Raw genomic sequence first — 16,491 nt, 5'->3', positions numbered from 1 at the left:
ATAAGTCTTCTACAAGAGCCAAAGGGTGTTTAAACAGCAGCCTAAAAGCATCTCAGTAAACTGTCCTTAAGCTATTTTCTTCATCAGGTTCAATGGCATATGGTACAGTATGGGGCAGAGAACTTGGGATTTGAAGTTTGAAGCTGATTTCTGCAACTTAATAGCAGTGAGGGCCAGGTAAGCCACATAGCTCCCATTAGCCTCAGTTTTCTCATTCATACACAGTAATGAATAACTAACCTATAGGGTTAAGGATTATGAGGATTAAGAAAAGGCATGGCCTATAGGTGGCTCAATGAGCAGGCCTGCAATCATCACTCAAAAAGGAGCAGATATTAACCAAGAGTTTTTGGAAATAAGGTGTTTGAACAAAAGTTAGTCTAAACGACTCATCTGAGTCAGTTTTGAGACCTTTAGTTGCTGACTGCATTTCCTGGGGATAGTTTGATATTAATACTTACCCCTCCGACTCTTTCAAAGTGGTCCCCGTCTTTGTCAAAGTCTATCAGGTGTCCATTAAATGACCAAGTAAACACGATGTTTAGCGAGTGATCGTGGGTTACCTGGCATGGCAGAACGATACTTTCTCCAACAGTGACATCCATACTGGAAGGGGGTACCATTACCCTTGTTGGATCTGGAGAGTGAAAACAAAGCAAAACAACAAAGCCTGTGAGCTGGTGTGGAAATAAAATGTAGAATCCAAGTGCAGGATGCAATACTAAGGAGTTTTGCTTTATTTTGTCTTAGTCTGTGCCCGGCAAACCTTAGTCATCTGGGAAGCTCAGAGTCGGGCCAGGAGGTCATTTTTAATATGAAAAGATGAAAACACTTATTATGTGAACCTTCACAGAGCAGCAGAACTCAGCTGGGGAGCACTGGGGTTAGCTCTCTTAAGACACTTATGGAAGGGCCTACTGCTGGCAGACTGCTCTGAAATTATCTCTTCAAAAAGGTTTTTAGATCTCCCCAGTTTCACTAGAAAGCAATACTACAGCTGAGTGCAAACAGGAAAATCCATGTTAATTTGAAGTTTGTTGGGGTTTTTTTCTATTATAAAAGTGATACATGTTTAGTATAGGGAATTTAGAAAACTCAGGGCATTTGAAAGGAGGGACCAAAACAAAACAAAACAAAATCCTACTTAGTTTCTGACTGTCCAGATAAAACCCCTATTTTCATTTTAGTATAATTTCCTCCTGTCTTTTGGATTCATAATTTTTCAGTTGTCTTGTTTTGCATTATTGTAAACATGCTACACATGTGATTTTCCTTTTTTCTCTACTTAATATAGGCTTATACCTTTATCCACATATTTTTATAATCTGCATAATATGCTGTTAATAGTTTCAATCACTTTGAAACTAGTAAACATTTTAGCAAATTTTATTATAATTATAAATAATGCTGTAATGAACATCACTGACAAAATTATATGTATATATAACTTTTTTATTGAACAATAGTTGATTTACAATGTTGTGTGAGTTTCTGCTGTACAGCAAAGTGATTCAGCTATACATATATACACATTCTTTTTCAGATTCTTTTCCACTATAGGTTATTACAAGATATGGAATATAGTTCCCTGTGCTATACAGTAGGTCCTTGTTTATTTTATATACACAGTAGTGTGTATCAGTTCCTCCCAAACTCCTAACGTAGCTCCCGCCTTCCCCTTCGGTAACCATAAGATTGTTTTCTATGTCTGTGAGTCTTTCTGCTTTGTAAATAAGTTCATTTGTATCATTTTTTTTAGATTCCACATATCAATGATATAATAATATTTGTCTTTCTCTGACTTTACTCATGTATTACTTTTTTTTTTTTTTTTTTTTTGCGGCACGCGGGCCTCTTACTGTTGTGGCCTCTCCCGCTGCGGAGCAACAGGCTCCGGACGCGCAGGCTCAGCGGCCGTGGCTCACGGACGCAGCCGCTCCGCGGCATGTGGGATCTTCCCGGACCGGGGCACGAACCCGTGGTCCCCTGCATCAGCAGGCAGACTCTCAAGCACTGCGCCACCAGGGAAGCCCCACATATTCTTTCTTTAAAATAAGGACTACTAATTCATTTTAAAATTCACCCTTTACATTACAGTTTTAATTGGGAACAGAAAGGACTTGCTTAGCCAAGATAGTTTATAAACTCTATAAACTCTAAAACTATATTCACACATAGGTAGTCTCTTATTTCTCACTGAAATTGGCTTTCATAAATGGTGTCAGAGAATAAAATGGTGAAAAGCAATTTGAGTTAAATAAAAAGGTCATATAAGTGCCTAAGGAATAAAATGATGAATTCAGCCATATTCCAGAAATTTCTCTGTACTAAACCAAGTCAAACAAAACCAACCAAACAAACCATAATAAAGAAGACAAATCAAAAGCAAACAAAAACAATATAAAAGCAATGGTTAATCCCCTTCAACATTCACAGGGTTGTGTTTCACACTCTGTGTGGCACATAAACATTTACTGAACGTAGCTCTTAGATTAAAATCTCAGCTGAAAATTTTGTAATGGAGTCTCATAGAAGACTTTTGATTGGTCTTTTTTTCCAACAACCCACCCACTAAAATTTCCTCTTTAAAGAGAGTATTTAAAACAGTTTTTCTACCCTTTTATCCAACTGTGGAAAGCAAACATCTCAGGTTGTTAAAAAAGGAAAGTCTGTGTCCATAAATAGATTATAATCTAGTGGAGGGACATACTTTTGCTGTTTTCTGAAAGTAGGTAAAGCTCATGATGCGTGGACTGGTGTGCTTTTAGTCACTGCTGAACGAATGATGTCCATGAAATGAGAAGTGAAAAACACGTACTCCTAGCTAAGAGGTAATGGGAGACAAAAGTGTTTGTTTCAAAACCTGAGGCTTTTTGCAAGTCACATAATCAAAATATACTCCATTGGTTAACTGACCCACAGGAAAAGATACAGACTGAGATTTTTTTAAATGAGCGAAGGAGTTGAGAGCCAATCACCTTAGTATAATGCTAAGCAGAAAATCTAGGAATAGCTCCATTTGACTTAACATGTCATTTATCATTTTTTAATTTAAATTTTCACCTATAAAAATGAAGATTGGAACATATAATTCCTGGACAAAATGATATATGTCTGTGGTTTGTATTTGGCAAGATGTCACCTTATTCTATTTTAAATAGCTGTCCACTGATTTCACAATTTAGATTTTCATTTTAATGTACCTTCATTCATTTGTTGATCTATCTACCAAGCACTCATTAGGTGTTATAAGGATAACAGTGCCCTAGTACCAAGAAAGATAGAAAAAACTTATTTGTAAAAACTAATCGAGCCCCTCACATTCCAGATACCATGTTACACGCTTGACAAGGATTGTTTCATTTATTCTCAACAAATACGTAGTATTATCGGCTATTTAACAGATGAGGGAAACTGATACCTAAGGGTGGTTGAGGAATTATCTATTGTGCTAAGCTGACTCCCTTCATTTAGCTGAAAACATGATATCCATTCACAAATCATCCATGCAACAAGGCTAAGGGCATAATATAGCAATTTGCACTCTTGATTACGTGTAGTCAGCTGAGGATATGTAAATGCAGAAGAAAGTCAAAGAAGGCCAGGGGGTGAAGATGGTTTCAGAGGGCTTCACTGCAAGAGTAATCAAGTTACTGCCTTAGACAGGTAAAAAGAAGTGATGATTTTATGCCTAAAATGCCGGCTCTAGCTATAAGCTTACACATCACACTGATGAGTGCAGAGTCAAATGTCCAGGTTCAGGTCCTTAAAAATGTCTTGCAGTTGGCACCTACCCTAAAGCCTAGAGTCATATACAATTCTGGCTGACATTTTTAATTGACATTTGTTTCCTAAATAAATGTTCATCCGTTTATGCACGTGTAGCTATCTGGGACAGATTTTATTACTGGTGAACTCAGTTGCCTGTTAACCAAGGACCAGAGAAGTGCTCTAAATCAAGGATTATGCTGGCACAGTTGCTGAGCTGACAGCTGCTAATTCACTACCTTAGCACTTGTCACCAATTCACATTTTGAGCCCTGAAGTACCAAGAATCAATGCAAAGGAAGACAAGCACTGTACACACCAGAGAGTTCTCCTTGGCACTAGAGAAGATTAAACTAAAGAGGTTCAAAACCTCATTAGCTACTTGGTTTTCTCAAATTGTATGCTTGTTCAGTACTCCTGTTTTCTGTGTTATGAATTCTGATGCTTTATACTTGATGAATTTCTTGAAATTTGAATACAAACACTGTACACAAATAAACAGATGGCTTCTTCAAAACAAAACTGTCTCCCCTCCTTTGGTTTTAATTCATTAAGATCAGGAAGAACCTATATTTACAACTTCTGTTCTGAAGAGTCACTCCAGCTATTGTTCTGTGCACAGACCTCTCAAAAGCAATTAGAACTCAAGATGTGAATTGATGTCTGGGTTTGGATGTAATTAAATAGCAACAATAAATAGGAGCAACAACACTCCTAAACTTTCTAGCTTGTGGTTGGTTCATCCCACAGAGAATGATAAATTTAGAACTCCAGAGGATTGATGCTCAAAATATAAATATAAATATATATATATATATGTATATATTTACCAAGTGCTTAACCTTCCTAGAGTAAAAAAAATTCTTTTATGCTTTATAGTGTTTTCTATAATATCAAGAGGTCAGAAAGTAAACTATGCTTTGTTCTAAAGGTCAAAACAACCATGGAAGGGAGATTTAATTATTAAGCACTCTGTTAATGATTAGGTCAACAACTAGATGCATAATTTCTTACATTAACAATGAAATATCAGAAAGGGAATGTAAAAAACAATACCTTTTAAAATCATATCAAAAAAATGCCTAAGAAGAAACCTGACCAAGGAGGTGAAAGACTTATATGCTGAGAACTATAAAACATTAATGAAGGAAATTAAAGAGGAATCAAAGAAATGGAAAGATATCCCATGCTTTTGGATTGGAAGAATTAATTTTGTTAAAATGGCAATACTACCCAAAGCAATCTACAGATTTAATGTGATCCCTATCAAATTACCCATGACATTCTGCACAGAACTAGAACAAGTAATCCAAAAATTTATATGGAACCATAAAAGACCCAGAATTGCCAAAGCAATCCTGAGGAAAAAAATAAAGCAGGAGGCATAACTCTCTCAGACTTCAGACAATACTACAAAGCTACAGTAATCAAAACAGTGTGGTATTGGTATAAAAACAGACATATAGATCAATGGAACAGAATAGAGAGCCCAGAAATAAACCCACACACCTACGGTCAATTAACCTTTGACAAAGGAGGCAAGACTATAAAATGGGATAAAGACAGTCTCTTCCACAAGTGGTGCTGGAAGAGTTGAACAACTGCATGTACATCAATGAAGTTAGAACACACCCTCACACCATGCACAAAAATAAACTCAAAATGGCTTAAAGACTTAAACATAAGACATGACACCATAAAACTACTAGAAGAGAGCATAGGCAAAACATTCTCTGACATAAATTGTACCAATGTTTTCTTAGGTCAGTCTCCCAAGGCAATAGAAACAAAAATAAACAAATGGGACCTAGTCAAACTTATAAGCTTTTCCACAGCAAAGGAAACCATAAAAAACAAAACAAAAACAAAACAAAGCAAACAACAAAAAAAAAACCCACAAAAAATGAAAAAAACTACAGAATGGGAGAAAATATTTGCAAGTGATGTGACCAACAAGGGCTTAATCTCCAAAATATACAAATAGCTCATACAACTCAACAACAGAAAAACAAACAACCTGATTGAAAAATGGGCATAAGACCTTAACAGACATTTCTCCAAAGAAGACACACAGATGGCCAGAGGCACATGAAAAGATGCTCAGCGTCACTAATTATTAGAGAAATGCAAATCAAAACTACAATAAGGTATCACCTCACACCAGTCAGAATGGCCATCATTAAAAAAATCTAGAAACAATAAATGCTGGAGAGGGTGTGGAGAAAAGGGAACCCTCCTACACTGTTGGTGGGAATGTATATTGATGCAGCCACTATGGAGAGCAGTATGCAGGTTCCTCGGGAAACTAGAAATACCATATGATCCAACAATCTTACTCCTGGGCATATACACGGACAAAACTGTAATTCAGAAGGATACATGCACCCCTATATTCATAGCAGCACGATTTCCACTCTATCGACATGAGTGGACAAAGAAGGTGTGGTGTATATATCATACTACATGAAGTAAGTCAGAAAGAGAAAGACAAATACCACATGATATCACTTATATGTGGAATCTAAAATATGGCACAAATGAACCTATCTACAAAACAGAAACAGAATCACGGACATAGAGAACAGACTTGTGGTTGCAAAGGGGCAGTGGGGAGGGAGAGGGATGGAGTGGGAGTTTGGGGGTGGTAGATGCAAACTATTACATTTAGAATGGATAAACAACAAGGTCCTACCGTATAGCACAGGACACTATAACTAATCTCCTGGGATAAACCATAATGGAAAAGAATATTCAAAAATGTATACATGTGTATAACTGAGTCAATTTGCTGTACAGCAGAGACTGGTACAACATTGTAAATCAACTATACTTCAATAAAAAAAATTAAAAAAAAAACCTCACATACATTTAAAGCATGTAATAAAAATGTGGACTCTAACATCTTAATGTTTTTTGTAATCTCTTAAATTTAGAGGTTTTTTTTTAAAGAAAATTATCTCATATTGAAGAAACACTTTATGTTCACTGTACTTTCTTTTCCTATTAATTTTAGCTAAAATTTAATGTTTAATTTTCATTTTTGTGTTTTCTGCTTTGTTCAAATTGCTTAAGGACAACATGTATACTTTTATAAAAACAAGTATTTTTCTTAAAAGATATCTGGCTGCACATATTCCAAGATGTTAACATTGATCAATTCTGAGGAGCAGGAAAAAAAAAAACAATTAGATGTATAAGTTGTAACATATTACTCAAGTCATATTATATTCTGACTTTCACTGTTGGAAGAAAAGCTTTCTGATTTCAGGCTTTTGTTATCTGTAACAACAAGTGCCTGTAGTTTATGGGATAAGAATTCCATTTTGATGTTGCTTGCCTTTTATTACATCAACCCTTCCGTTTCAATTTATAATTTCTTTACCTTTCCCTCACAGTGCCAAGCTATTCACTTGGTGCCTATCAAGGAAAGTGTTTAAAATGTGTGTTTTAGTTATCTTCATTCATGGGAGGTATACATCTCCTTTTGTTAGTGAATTTCTTAACTGTAATAGTTTTGATGATGCCTCACAGTCAGGTTGTGTCTTCTTTTTTACATTAAATTTTGTAGGGAAACTTTAAAAAATGGGATCCTTCAAAAACAAGAGTTAGTGAAAGAGCTGACAGTCAACTCACCTCAAATGACACCAAGGGGGATTGGATAGAGAACTATTTTTAATAGTCGTTAAAGGCCACAACAAAGACAGTTGATTAATGATCACAATCAACCTGGAGGGAGAATCTCTAGGGATGAATTTAAGCTCTCTGGTTGGTCATATTTTTTTTTAATAAAAACAAAACCAGTGCTGGATGTACTATTTTTCATCGATTTTGCATAAAACACACATAAAAAAGGGATGCCCTACCCATGAGATGAGACTCAAAATTCTCAGTGATTTCAAGCTGGACCAATTCTTTATTTTAGGATGAGATCTAGTAGGGGTAAAGCAAAAAGCTACACTTATAAAATCAACTACATAGGTGCAGGCTGGGGGAAAAACTGGGTTGGCAGTTCACATGGAAAACACTTGAGCATTCCAGTCTCAACATGGCCCATGCTGCTGCCAAAGAAAGCTAATGCAATCTTAGGCTGCATTTAATAGCATGTGGTATTCCATCTTAGAGAGGTAAAAATCCCATTATATTCTTCATTAATGAGACCACAGCTTACTAGGAACATCCTTTGGATTCACTGACAGATTAGTCCACCTAGGTTAGTGAAGGAGCTAATAAATCTGTAACAGTTAAAAAAAATGAAAATGTTTGACAGGAGTGAGAGAAATAAGAGGAGACATGAGATTGGTCTGCAAATATGTGAAGGGTTTATAGGCAGAAGATGAATTGAGCTTATTTTGTGTTGTCCCAAAGTAGAAAGCAACAGTACCTACAAAGAGGCACAGTTTGGCTCTACATAAAAGAGAACTTTCCAAATAATCTGATCTTATCAACAGGAAAATGGGCTGCCTCAGGAGAACATGCATCACTATTTCTAGAAGTATTCAAGTGGGAGTGGGCTCCATCAGAGAGGGTGTGTCAGGAGACACTGAAAGCCAGCCAGGGTAGATGAAGCCTGTCATTTCTCCTGAGAGTGTATGAATCCAAACCGCTTTCCCAATGCTTTCCTGACCGCTCTCCTCACGGGCGATCCTTTCCTTGTGTAAAGCTTGTCAGCGTTAACTGTCTGTTCTATTTCTTCAACATTAAGCTTGAGCACTGTTGTGGAATATCACTGACATATATCCCATTTCTCCCTTGTAATCAAGTTCCTGGGGGTGGGGGACCACATCTTACACTTTTATAAACCCCCGTGCCTAGCTCTGTCCCTACTCATGAGAGTAGGTTAAAGATTAATTGGGTGATGACCCATAAATGGTAGTGTTGGTGACTAACCAAAGTAGGGACTTGAACCTTGACATGCTGTACATTGGGAAGCTGTTGTGCTGTATTTCCTATTATTTATCCTGACTTAAATTGGCTACTGAACAGAAAAAAGTAGCTATCTAAGGGCTCAATCACTGTGCAAACTCTGACCCTTTGTCTGTGCTCATTGCTGATTTTTGCCTCCAAGGCCACATTTAGAATTTTTTCTTGCTTTTAGAAAATAAATCATTTGAAAAGTAATTTATTTAAAAAATAATTTATTTCGAAATAATTTCAAACTTATAGAAAAGTAGCCAGAAAAGTACAAAGAACTCACCTTCGCACAGACCCCTCCACTGTTAATATTTTATTGCATTTGCTTATTTCCTGTTCTTTCTTATATATAATAAAGATATGTAATATATATATGGTATTATCTATAATTTATATTTACTTATTATCATTAGTCTTTTTCTGAACCTTTTGAGAGCAACTACAGACATGCTATCTAATGGGTAGACATGCTACCCTTAAACATTCCAGTGTGTATTTCACCAAACAAGAACACTTTCTTAATAACCAGCACAAAATCCTCCGAATAAGGAAATCAACCCTGGCACATCATCACTATGCAATTCAGGTCCCATTCAAAATTTGCTAACTTTCTCAGTAATGTCTCTTTATCTTTTGGTCCAGGACCTTACCCAGGAATAAATGTTGCAATTAATTGTCATGCTTCTTTAGACTCCTTCAAGTTAGAACATTTCTTCAGTCTTTCCCTATCTTTCAAATCCTTGACAGCTTTAAAGAGAACAGACCTTACATCTTGTAGGATGACTCTCAACCTGGATTTATCGGATGTTTCCTCATGACCTGATTTAGGTCTGTATTCTCAGCAGGAACCACACTGAAACGCTGTGTGGTACCTTCAAAGTGTGTCAAATCAGGAGCTGTGTGATGTGATGTGAACTCATCTCAACACTGACCAATGACCATGATAACTCTAATCACGGGTCATGCTGGCATCTGCCTGGCTTCTCTACTTTGTATTTAGCATTTTCCCCCTTGCAACTGATTAGCATTTTGTGGGGAGGTATTCCAAAATTACACCAATATTTTGATGCTCATCGAACCTCCACCTCCCAGCCTTAGGATCCACTGAAGACTCCTGCCTGAAGCAACCACCTCTCCGATGTTGCAAAATGGCAAATCTTCATCATTTCTTCTACATATACTACATGACATTCTACTTTAAAAAAGAGCTTTCCTGGGACTTCCCTGGCGGTCCAGGGATTAGGACTCCGCAATTCCACTGCAGAATGAATATAGAGAATGTATCACTTTACTAAAATTGAAACACTCTGAGTTCTGCATTTCACACCTGGGTGAAAATTTAAGTCAATACATTTATAAAATACCTAAGGCATTACTTAAAATTAATTAAGCTTTTGGAGAATAATTCATTATTAAATAGAATAAAATTTAAACTTAAATTGTCCAACGATAGATGAATGGATAAAGAAGATGTGGTATGTATTTACAATGGAATATTACTCAGCCATAAAAAGGAATGAAATTGGGTCATGTGTAGAGATGTGGATGAACCTGGAGTATGTCATACAGAGTGAAGTAAGCCAGAAAGAGAAAAACAAATACCCTGTATTAATGCATATATGTGGAATCTACAAAAATGGTACAGATGAACCTATTTGTAGGGCAGGAATAGAGACGTAGATGAAGAGAACAGACATGTGGACACAGTGTGGGGAGGGGAGGGTGGGACACACTGGGAGATTAGGTTTGACATAAATACACTACTATGTGTAAAACAGACAGCTAGTGCGAACCTGCTGTAGAGCACATGGAGCTCAGCTCAGTGCTCTGTGACCACCTAGATGGGTGGGATGGGGGGAGTGGGAGGGAGGTCCAAGAAGGAGGGGATATAGGTATACATATAGCTGATTCACTTCATTGTACAGCTGAAACTAACACAACACTGTAAAGCCATTTTACTCCAATAAAAAAAATAAATAATAAATACACAACAGAGATTTAAGGCCAAAAACAAGGCATTCCTTAATATTAATTAAGCTTGTAGAGAATAATTCATTATTAAATAGAATAAAATTGATTAATATTCTAATTATTCTTCTCTGCTAGGTCATTTGGCTCTACATTTGACAGCAGCTATCAAAACAAAACAACAGCATAGCTTCCGGTTTGTTCTTTTTCTCTGACTTACTTCTTGGAAGTCCATTCTGTCAGGGAGTCAGGTAGGAAGCAGGGAAGGATGGGGTAGGTAAGGTCATCCTCGAGAAATCTACACTACTTAGTTAAAAGTCCTTTTGAGATTGCTCCATTTTTGCCACTTTTGAGAGTGTGAATTCTTCTCTTTGTTGTATTTGCCAACTATCTCTTATGCGGGCAGACTTCCTCACTGTCTTTTTTTTTTTTTTTTTTCCTCTGGCTGTGGCAAGCAGGGACTGCTCTTGGTTGCGGTGCACGGGCTTCTCATTGTGGTGGCTTCCCTTGTTGCAGAGCACGGGCTCTAGGCGCGCGGGCTCAGTAGTTGTGGTGCACGGGCTTAGTTGCTCCGCGGCATGTGGGATCTTCCCGGACCAGGGCTCGAACCCGTGTCCCCTGCATTGGCAGGCGCATTCTTAACCACTGCGCCACCAGGGAAGTCCCCCCTCACTCCTTCTAATTTTGGTTTGGAAGTTCATCTTATAAGGGAGTTTCTCCCTCCTCATGAACATTCCTCCCTATGTGTGGTTGTAAAGCCCTGAACAGGTTACGGGAAGGGTTTTCTGTTTACACCCCATGGGGGAGCAAAATATAGGGCATCCCACCTTATATTGTACAGGCCTGGCTCTTGTTTCCTTAAGTGGCCTTGCTGCTCACTCTGGCCATCAATAAATTCCCTTTAAAAGTTCTTAAACCTGAGAATTCCCTCTCCCCTACCCCACCACTGTTTCCTGGCAGCGAGCCAAGATCCAGGCCCTGACTTAAGGCTTAGGCAGCTTTACCTGACAAAATACCCTGATGAAATAAAATATATTCAGTGTAAAATCATCTAGATAATATCAGGCATCTATGTATTTGGTATTTGTTTCCAAGTCTCCATTTTGGTTATAACTACTACCCTTTTGGAAATCTTTTAGACACTTGATTTCTTTAAGACATTTACTTTTCACTAAGATTTGTTTTGTACTGAGCAGCTAGGCCTGTGAAATGAGAGTTTAGAACACTTTAAGACAAACGGAGGCCAATTCTCTTTGTTCATCTTACCTCTCTTTTTGTTAACACAATTTAAATCTGATTTTGTTGAGTGAAAAAGTGAAGGGCCCAGCTGAAAAGAAACCAATGATTTTATCTTGGCTGAAGACAAGGAAACCTTCCCATTTTTGGTGGTGGAAAAACCATAGCAATGGCATAGGGCACTTCAACGAGTCACGGTTTTTATGCAATCCATGCCAAGAAGCACTGCCACGTAGTACTGTGACCTGGTTCTTTGAACAACTTGTGCACCTTGACAAACAACACTGGAAGAAAACATAAGGCAAATTCTGACCCCAGTCGGATTGAGCAGAAACTGGAGCCTTCTGGAAAGCAATTTACAAATCACCCCTGAGCAGAATGCTTACGGATCTATTTTCAAGGACTAGGGAAAAAACACAAAGCAGAGCTGTTTAAGCCCGACTGCCACAAACGGAAGCTGCTACGCACGAGTCAATTGAGGGTGGCCAGGTATAGGTACTTGGGAAACAAGCAGTCAAATGATAATCAAACTTATTAGATTTGCCTGGTCAAAATGTATAGTGTAAAGCACCTACTTAATTACGCAGACTGCTCTCATGCCACCCGGTTGCCTTTCAAGCTTCCAAGTCAGTGACAATGAGTAATAATGACTTTCTGTTTTGTCTTGTTTTGTTTTAAATAACCAAATTATCATTTATCTTAAAATCATTCATGGTCATCTTGTTTGCTCTTTTTTTACCTGCCACCAGGGCAAGCCAACCTCCTGGGTTTGGATTTGTGCCATGGTTTAGAAGCAAGATTCTCAGTTGGGATGTCTTTCTAAATGGAAAGAATTGTCTGCAGGTGTGTAAGTGTCCACTATGAATAAGGATATTCCGCAAGCAAACTAGAAGCCGTCACAGAGGTAGAGTAGGATATGCTAAATTTGCCCTCTCATATTTTCTTTGTGACGCTTTCTTTAAGATTTAAAAGGACTGATCTAAACAGACTATTAGAAAAGACTATTCTCATTGACAAATTAAATAAATTGCATCTTCAAGTCAAGATATAATTAACATTAATTACTCTATGACATTTTTGGGACTGTGACTGAAGACGAAAAAGAATGATAAATGGGAGTTACAGGTATCTTTTAACCACGGAGAAACATTTTCATTATATAATAATTAGTTCTCTTTTTGAGATGGAGAGATTATAAGCCTGTTGTTTTGTAGCTACTACACATGAGTAACTCTCCCTTATGAGTCATTGGGTAAAAATTTACAAAGAAATCCCATTAGTGTCAGTGAAAAAAAGTAAATCCCATCGCATGCCATGCATAAGAATGGTGTAATGAGGTCTTTGCTGATTAAAGAATATATAATTGTACTTGATGGGCATCTGGCTGTATCTACGGGTACAAGGTAAGAGAATATTTACCTAAACTACAAAAGAAGTGAAACGTACATCAGAAGGCAAAGGCAACGACTTCCACAGACAATGCATTCCACTGTCATTATATGCAAAATAATAACTAGTGCCCCATTCTTGCAGTTTGCTACACGGGGAAGAATTAGGATCTGGTCAGTAGGTGGTGCCAAAACCACAGCAGAAGGAAAAAGCATTGCGTCTTTCTGTTTATCTGGCTCCTGTCAGCAATTTTCTATGTGTTTTCAAATTCCTCCACTTAAGAACTCTGCAACTTGGAAGAGAGGCAATAATTCTCGTACTCTAAAGTGGTATTTCTTCGTTTGCCTACCGATGTAAGAGAAGGTCACCGAGGAGTATATGAAGCTTAAAAAAGAAGGTATGACTATCTTTGTGGACATGACTAGGCCCCTCCCTCTATGTGGTGCAGGAAGGATTGATGTATAAAGCTTTCTGCACAACAGAATCAAACAAGCCACCCACCCTAGCACCTGGGCCACTACTGACTAGCTTGTCTGGAGGCTTGTCCATAATTCTAAGTGAACTTTTTCCTGAAACCCTTCGGGATGGACAACTATTAATAGCTCCCAGGTCCCTTCAACTGCTGAGATCTCCTGTGTGCACGGCAGGTAAGACACCCTGAGTTGAGCTAACAGGTTCCTCTCCCTGTTGCACTGCCTGCTTCAGAGTGTGATCTGTATACACATTCCATGAAATTTAAAGGAAGAAGAGGGAAAATGAGGACAGTCCTCAATGAAGATTTTGTTACTGCTCTTCACTGGAGGAGAAACAGGCAACTAGCTGGGAAACACACTCCTGGTGGGAAGAACTCATTTCTGGGGTAGATTTTGAGGGTCACTGCACATTTAGTTCAATCTTCCACACCAGAGACACGGAAACTTTTCTTTCTATTGAGAGTTGCTGACCCAAAGAGGGAAAAAAAAAATCAGTTGAGGGTCAGCGAAGTAGAAAGCAACTTAATTTAGTTTATTTTCAGAGAGATGTTTACAACTTTTCATGTCTTTCCAACTAGGTACAGGGAACATGAAACTCTAAAGGTACATCAAATAATTTAAAACTTACATCTAATATCTATAAAGGACAGTGGAGATGAGGGCGAGTGGGAATGCAGGGAGATGGAGAAAAGATGAAAATACAGAGAAACAGCAAGAGAGACAGGTAGAGAGCGGCAGAGTCGCCTTGTCCACAAACACCAAAGAGACTCCGCGCTGAATCAAGGACACAAACACCAAGAGGAAGGCACGCAGAGGCAAAAGAATTTTTGGAAAGTGAAATAGCAGTCTTTTGTGGAGCAACAAACATTCCATCCTTTGGTTTTTAGGCTATCAACAGAGAAAACCTTTGTTGGGAAAGACGCAGCTTTTGTAAATTTAGTCATTTACAGACAAGTTCTGGAGGGGAGCAAAATCTGCTACCCTGAACTGTGTCTCTTTGGCATGAAGATTAATTTAGGTTAATTCTTTTTAAGAAACAGAAAACTCACGTAGTCTTTGTTTTTTTTTTTTTGGCTGCACTGTACGGCATGTGGGATCTTAGTTCCCTGACCAGGGATCAAACCTACGCCCCCTGCACAGGAAGTGTGGAGTCTTAACCAATGGACCACCAGGGAAGTCCCAGAAAATCTTTCTTTTTACCTCCACCTTAGCTGCCTAAAGAATGTAGATAGAGCACCTGTTTCCAGAACAGGGCCATCACCAGAAACATCTGCCACGAATACGGGCTAGGTGTGGCAGGGGAAACTCAGCAGGGCCTAGAGATCAGAGCCGCTCTGTGTCCCAGTGTCTCTGCCTGGCCCAGCAAACATCTGTGTACCCAACATTTGCTTTCCCGTTTCCAGGTCCATTGCCTTCCTTCTTTTTGAGTCCCAAACCAGTACCCCCAACATCCTCTTTTGTTCTTACCTGAAGATGGTATTTAAAGTGAGGGTTTTGGCCATTTGGGGGAGTTATTCAGTTTTCCTGGGTCTCTCCAATGTATACCTATGGTTAAACTTTTGTCTGATTTTCCTCCTGTTAATCTGTCTCATGTCAATATAATTCCTAGGCCAGATGGAAGAACCTAAAAGTGTAGAGGAAAATGTCTTCCTTCCTGAAAGTTGCGTCTTGCTACTTGCACCTAAAGTGTGCTTGGAATTTAAGTCAGAGTTCTAGTTTGACCCAAAGTCCCACATTTTCTACATATTCATTGACTGTCCTCTACAATGACAACTGGGCTTTGCCGTGATGATTACATGAAGCACTGCAGTGTTAATATCATCTAAATATACTGAGTCATGATCAGCATTAAAAATTGGTGAGATATTTTAGAAAGGGATTTATTAAGGGCAAAAAGAGAAATTGTTTTCTGGCTAGGTCTTGGTTAACTGAAAAAAAAAAAAAAACTACTTCCTCATTCCAGAAACATGTTAATTACTTGAATTAAAACCAACAAACAAACCCCCTAAAAGTATATGTGTGTGTGCATGCGTTCAAATGTCCATTCTTCAAATCCTTTTAGACTTTACAGGAAATGTACTCATTTCCTATACTATCCATTAGAATCTAACAGCTCCTTTCTGGTAGGGAAGATAGTACGGCAAGACCCCAGCACAGGTTACAACAAATACAAACACATTATTTGTATGACTCGTGCCAAGTCCCGAGGGTGTCTCTCTGGGTTGTGGTGCAAAAGAGTGAACAGAGTTTTGCAAATTGCTGTAGCATCAAATAGACCAAAACTCACAGTGAGGTAAGTAAGAAACATCAATTCATTCATTCATCCAAGCAAGCAAGATATATAAAGCACATGGCCCTTTACGTTTGGAGATCATTCTACAGTTTACAAAACAGTTTCTCACCCATTTCCACAGCTCTCTTGAACCTTAACTTAGACTCCACTGGGAGTTATTTCTGTATTAGGTAGAAAAGCAAACAAGCTCACAGAGATCGTCTTGCATTTGGCCACTATACCAGGATATACTACCTTGCTTAACTCCAGAGAGGACCATTTCTGCAATGTTACCTTGTGCAAGACAGCAGCTAGCAGAATGCCCTGTCATTTCTTCCCAGTCTGGAAGCTCCCAAACAATGCTGGGTGACCAGAATCAAGCTGGATGCTCATTTCACTGCAAATACGCCCAATCCCAGAGCTTGCCTCGGAAATGGCACCTGGGAGTTATTTCTCATGGAGTAAAATACCTTC

The 16,491-nt window shown here is 38.4% G+C and overlaps 1 protein-coding gene across 18 annotated transcripts in view; it reads right to left on the bottom strand.

Moving 5' to 3' along the window:
• Positions 1-16,491, bottom strand: part of CNTN4 (contactin 4) — a 958,186-nt gene that overhangs the window by 29,978 nt on the left and 911,717 nt on the right. For all 18 annotated transcript variants that reach the window (XM_079933645.1, XM_079933652.1, XM_079933654.1 and 15 more), the window contains one exon: positions 462-637. In XM_079933645.1, coding sequence (XP_079789771.1) covers positions 462-637 — 176 coding nt within the window. The remainder of the gene's footprint in view (positions 1-461; positions 638-16,491) is intronic.

Source organism: Stenella coeruleoalba (genome assembly GCF_951394435.1).
Source record: "Stenella coeruleoalba genome assembly, chromosome: 10".
NCBI lineage: Eukaryota > Metazoa > Chordata > Mammalia > Artiodactyla > Delphinidae > Stenella > Stenella coeruleoalba.
This window is presented reverse-complemented; position numbering and strand designations above follow the sequence as displayed.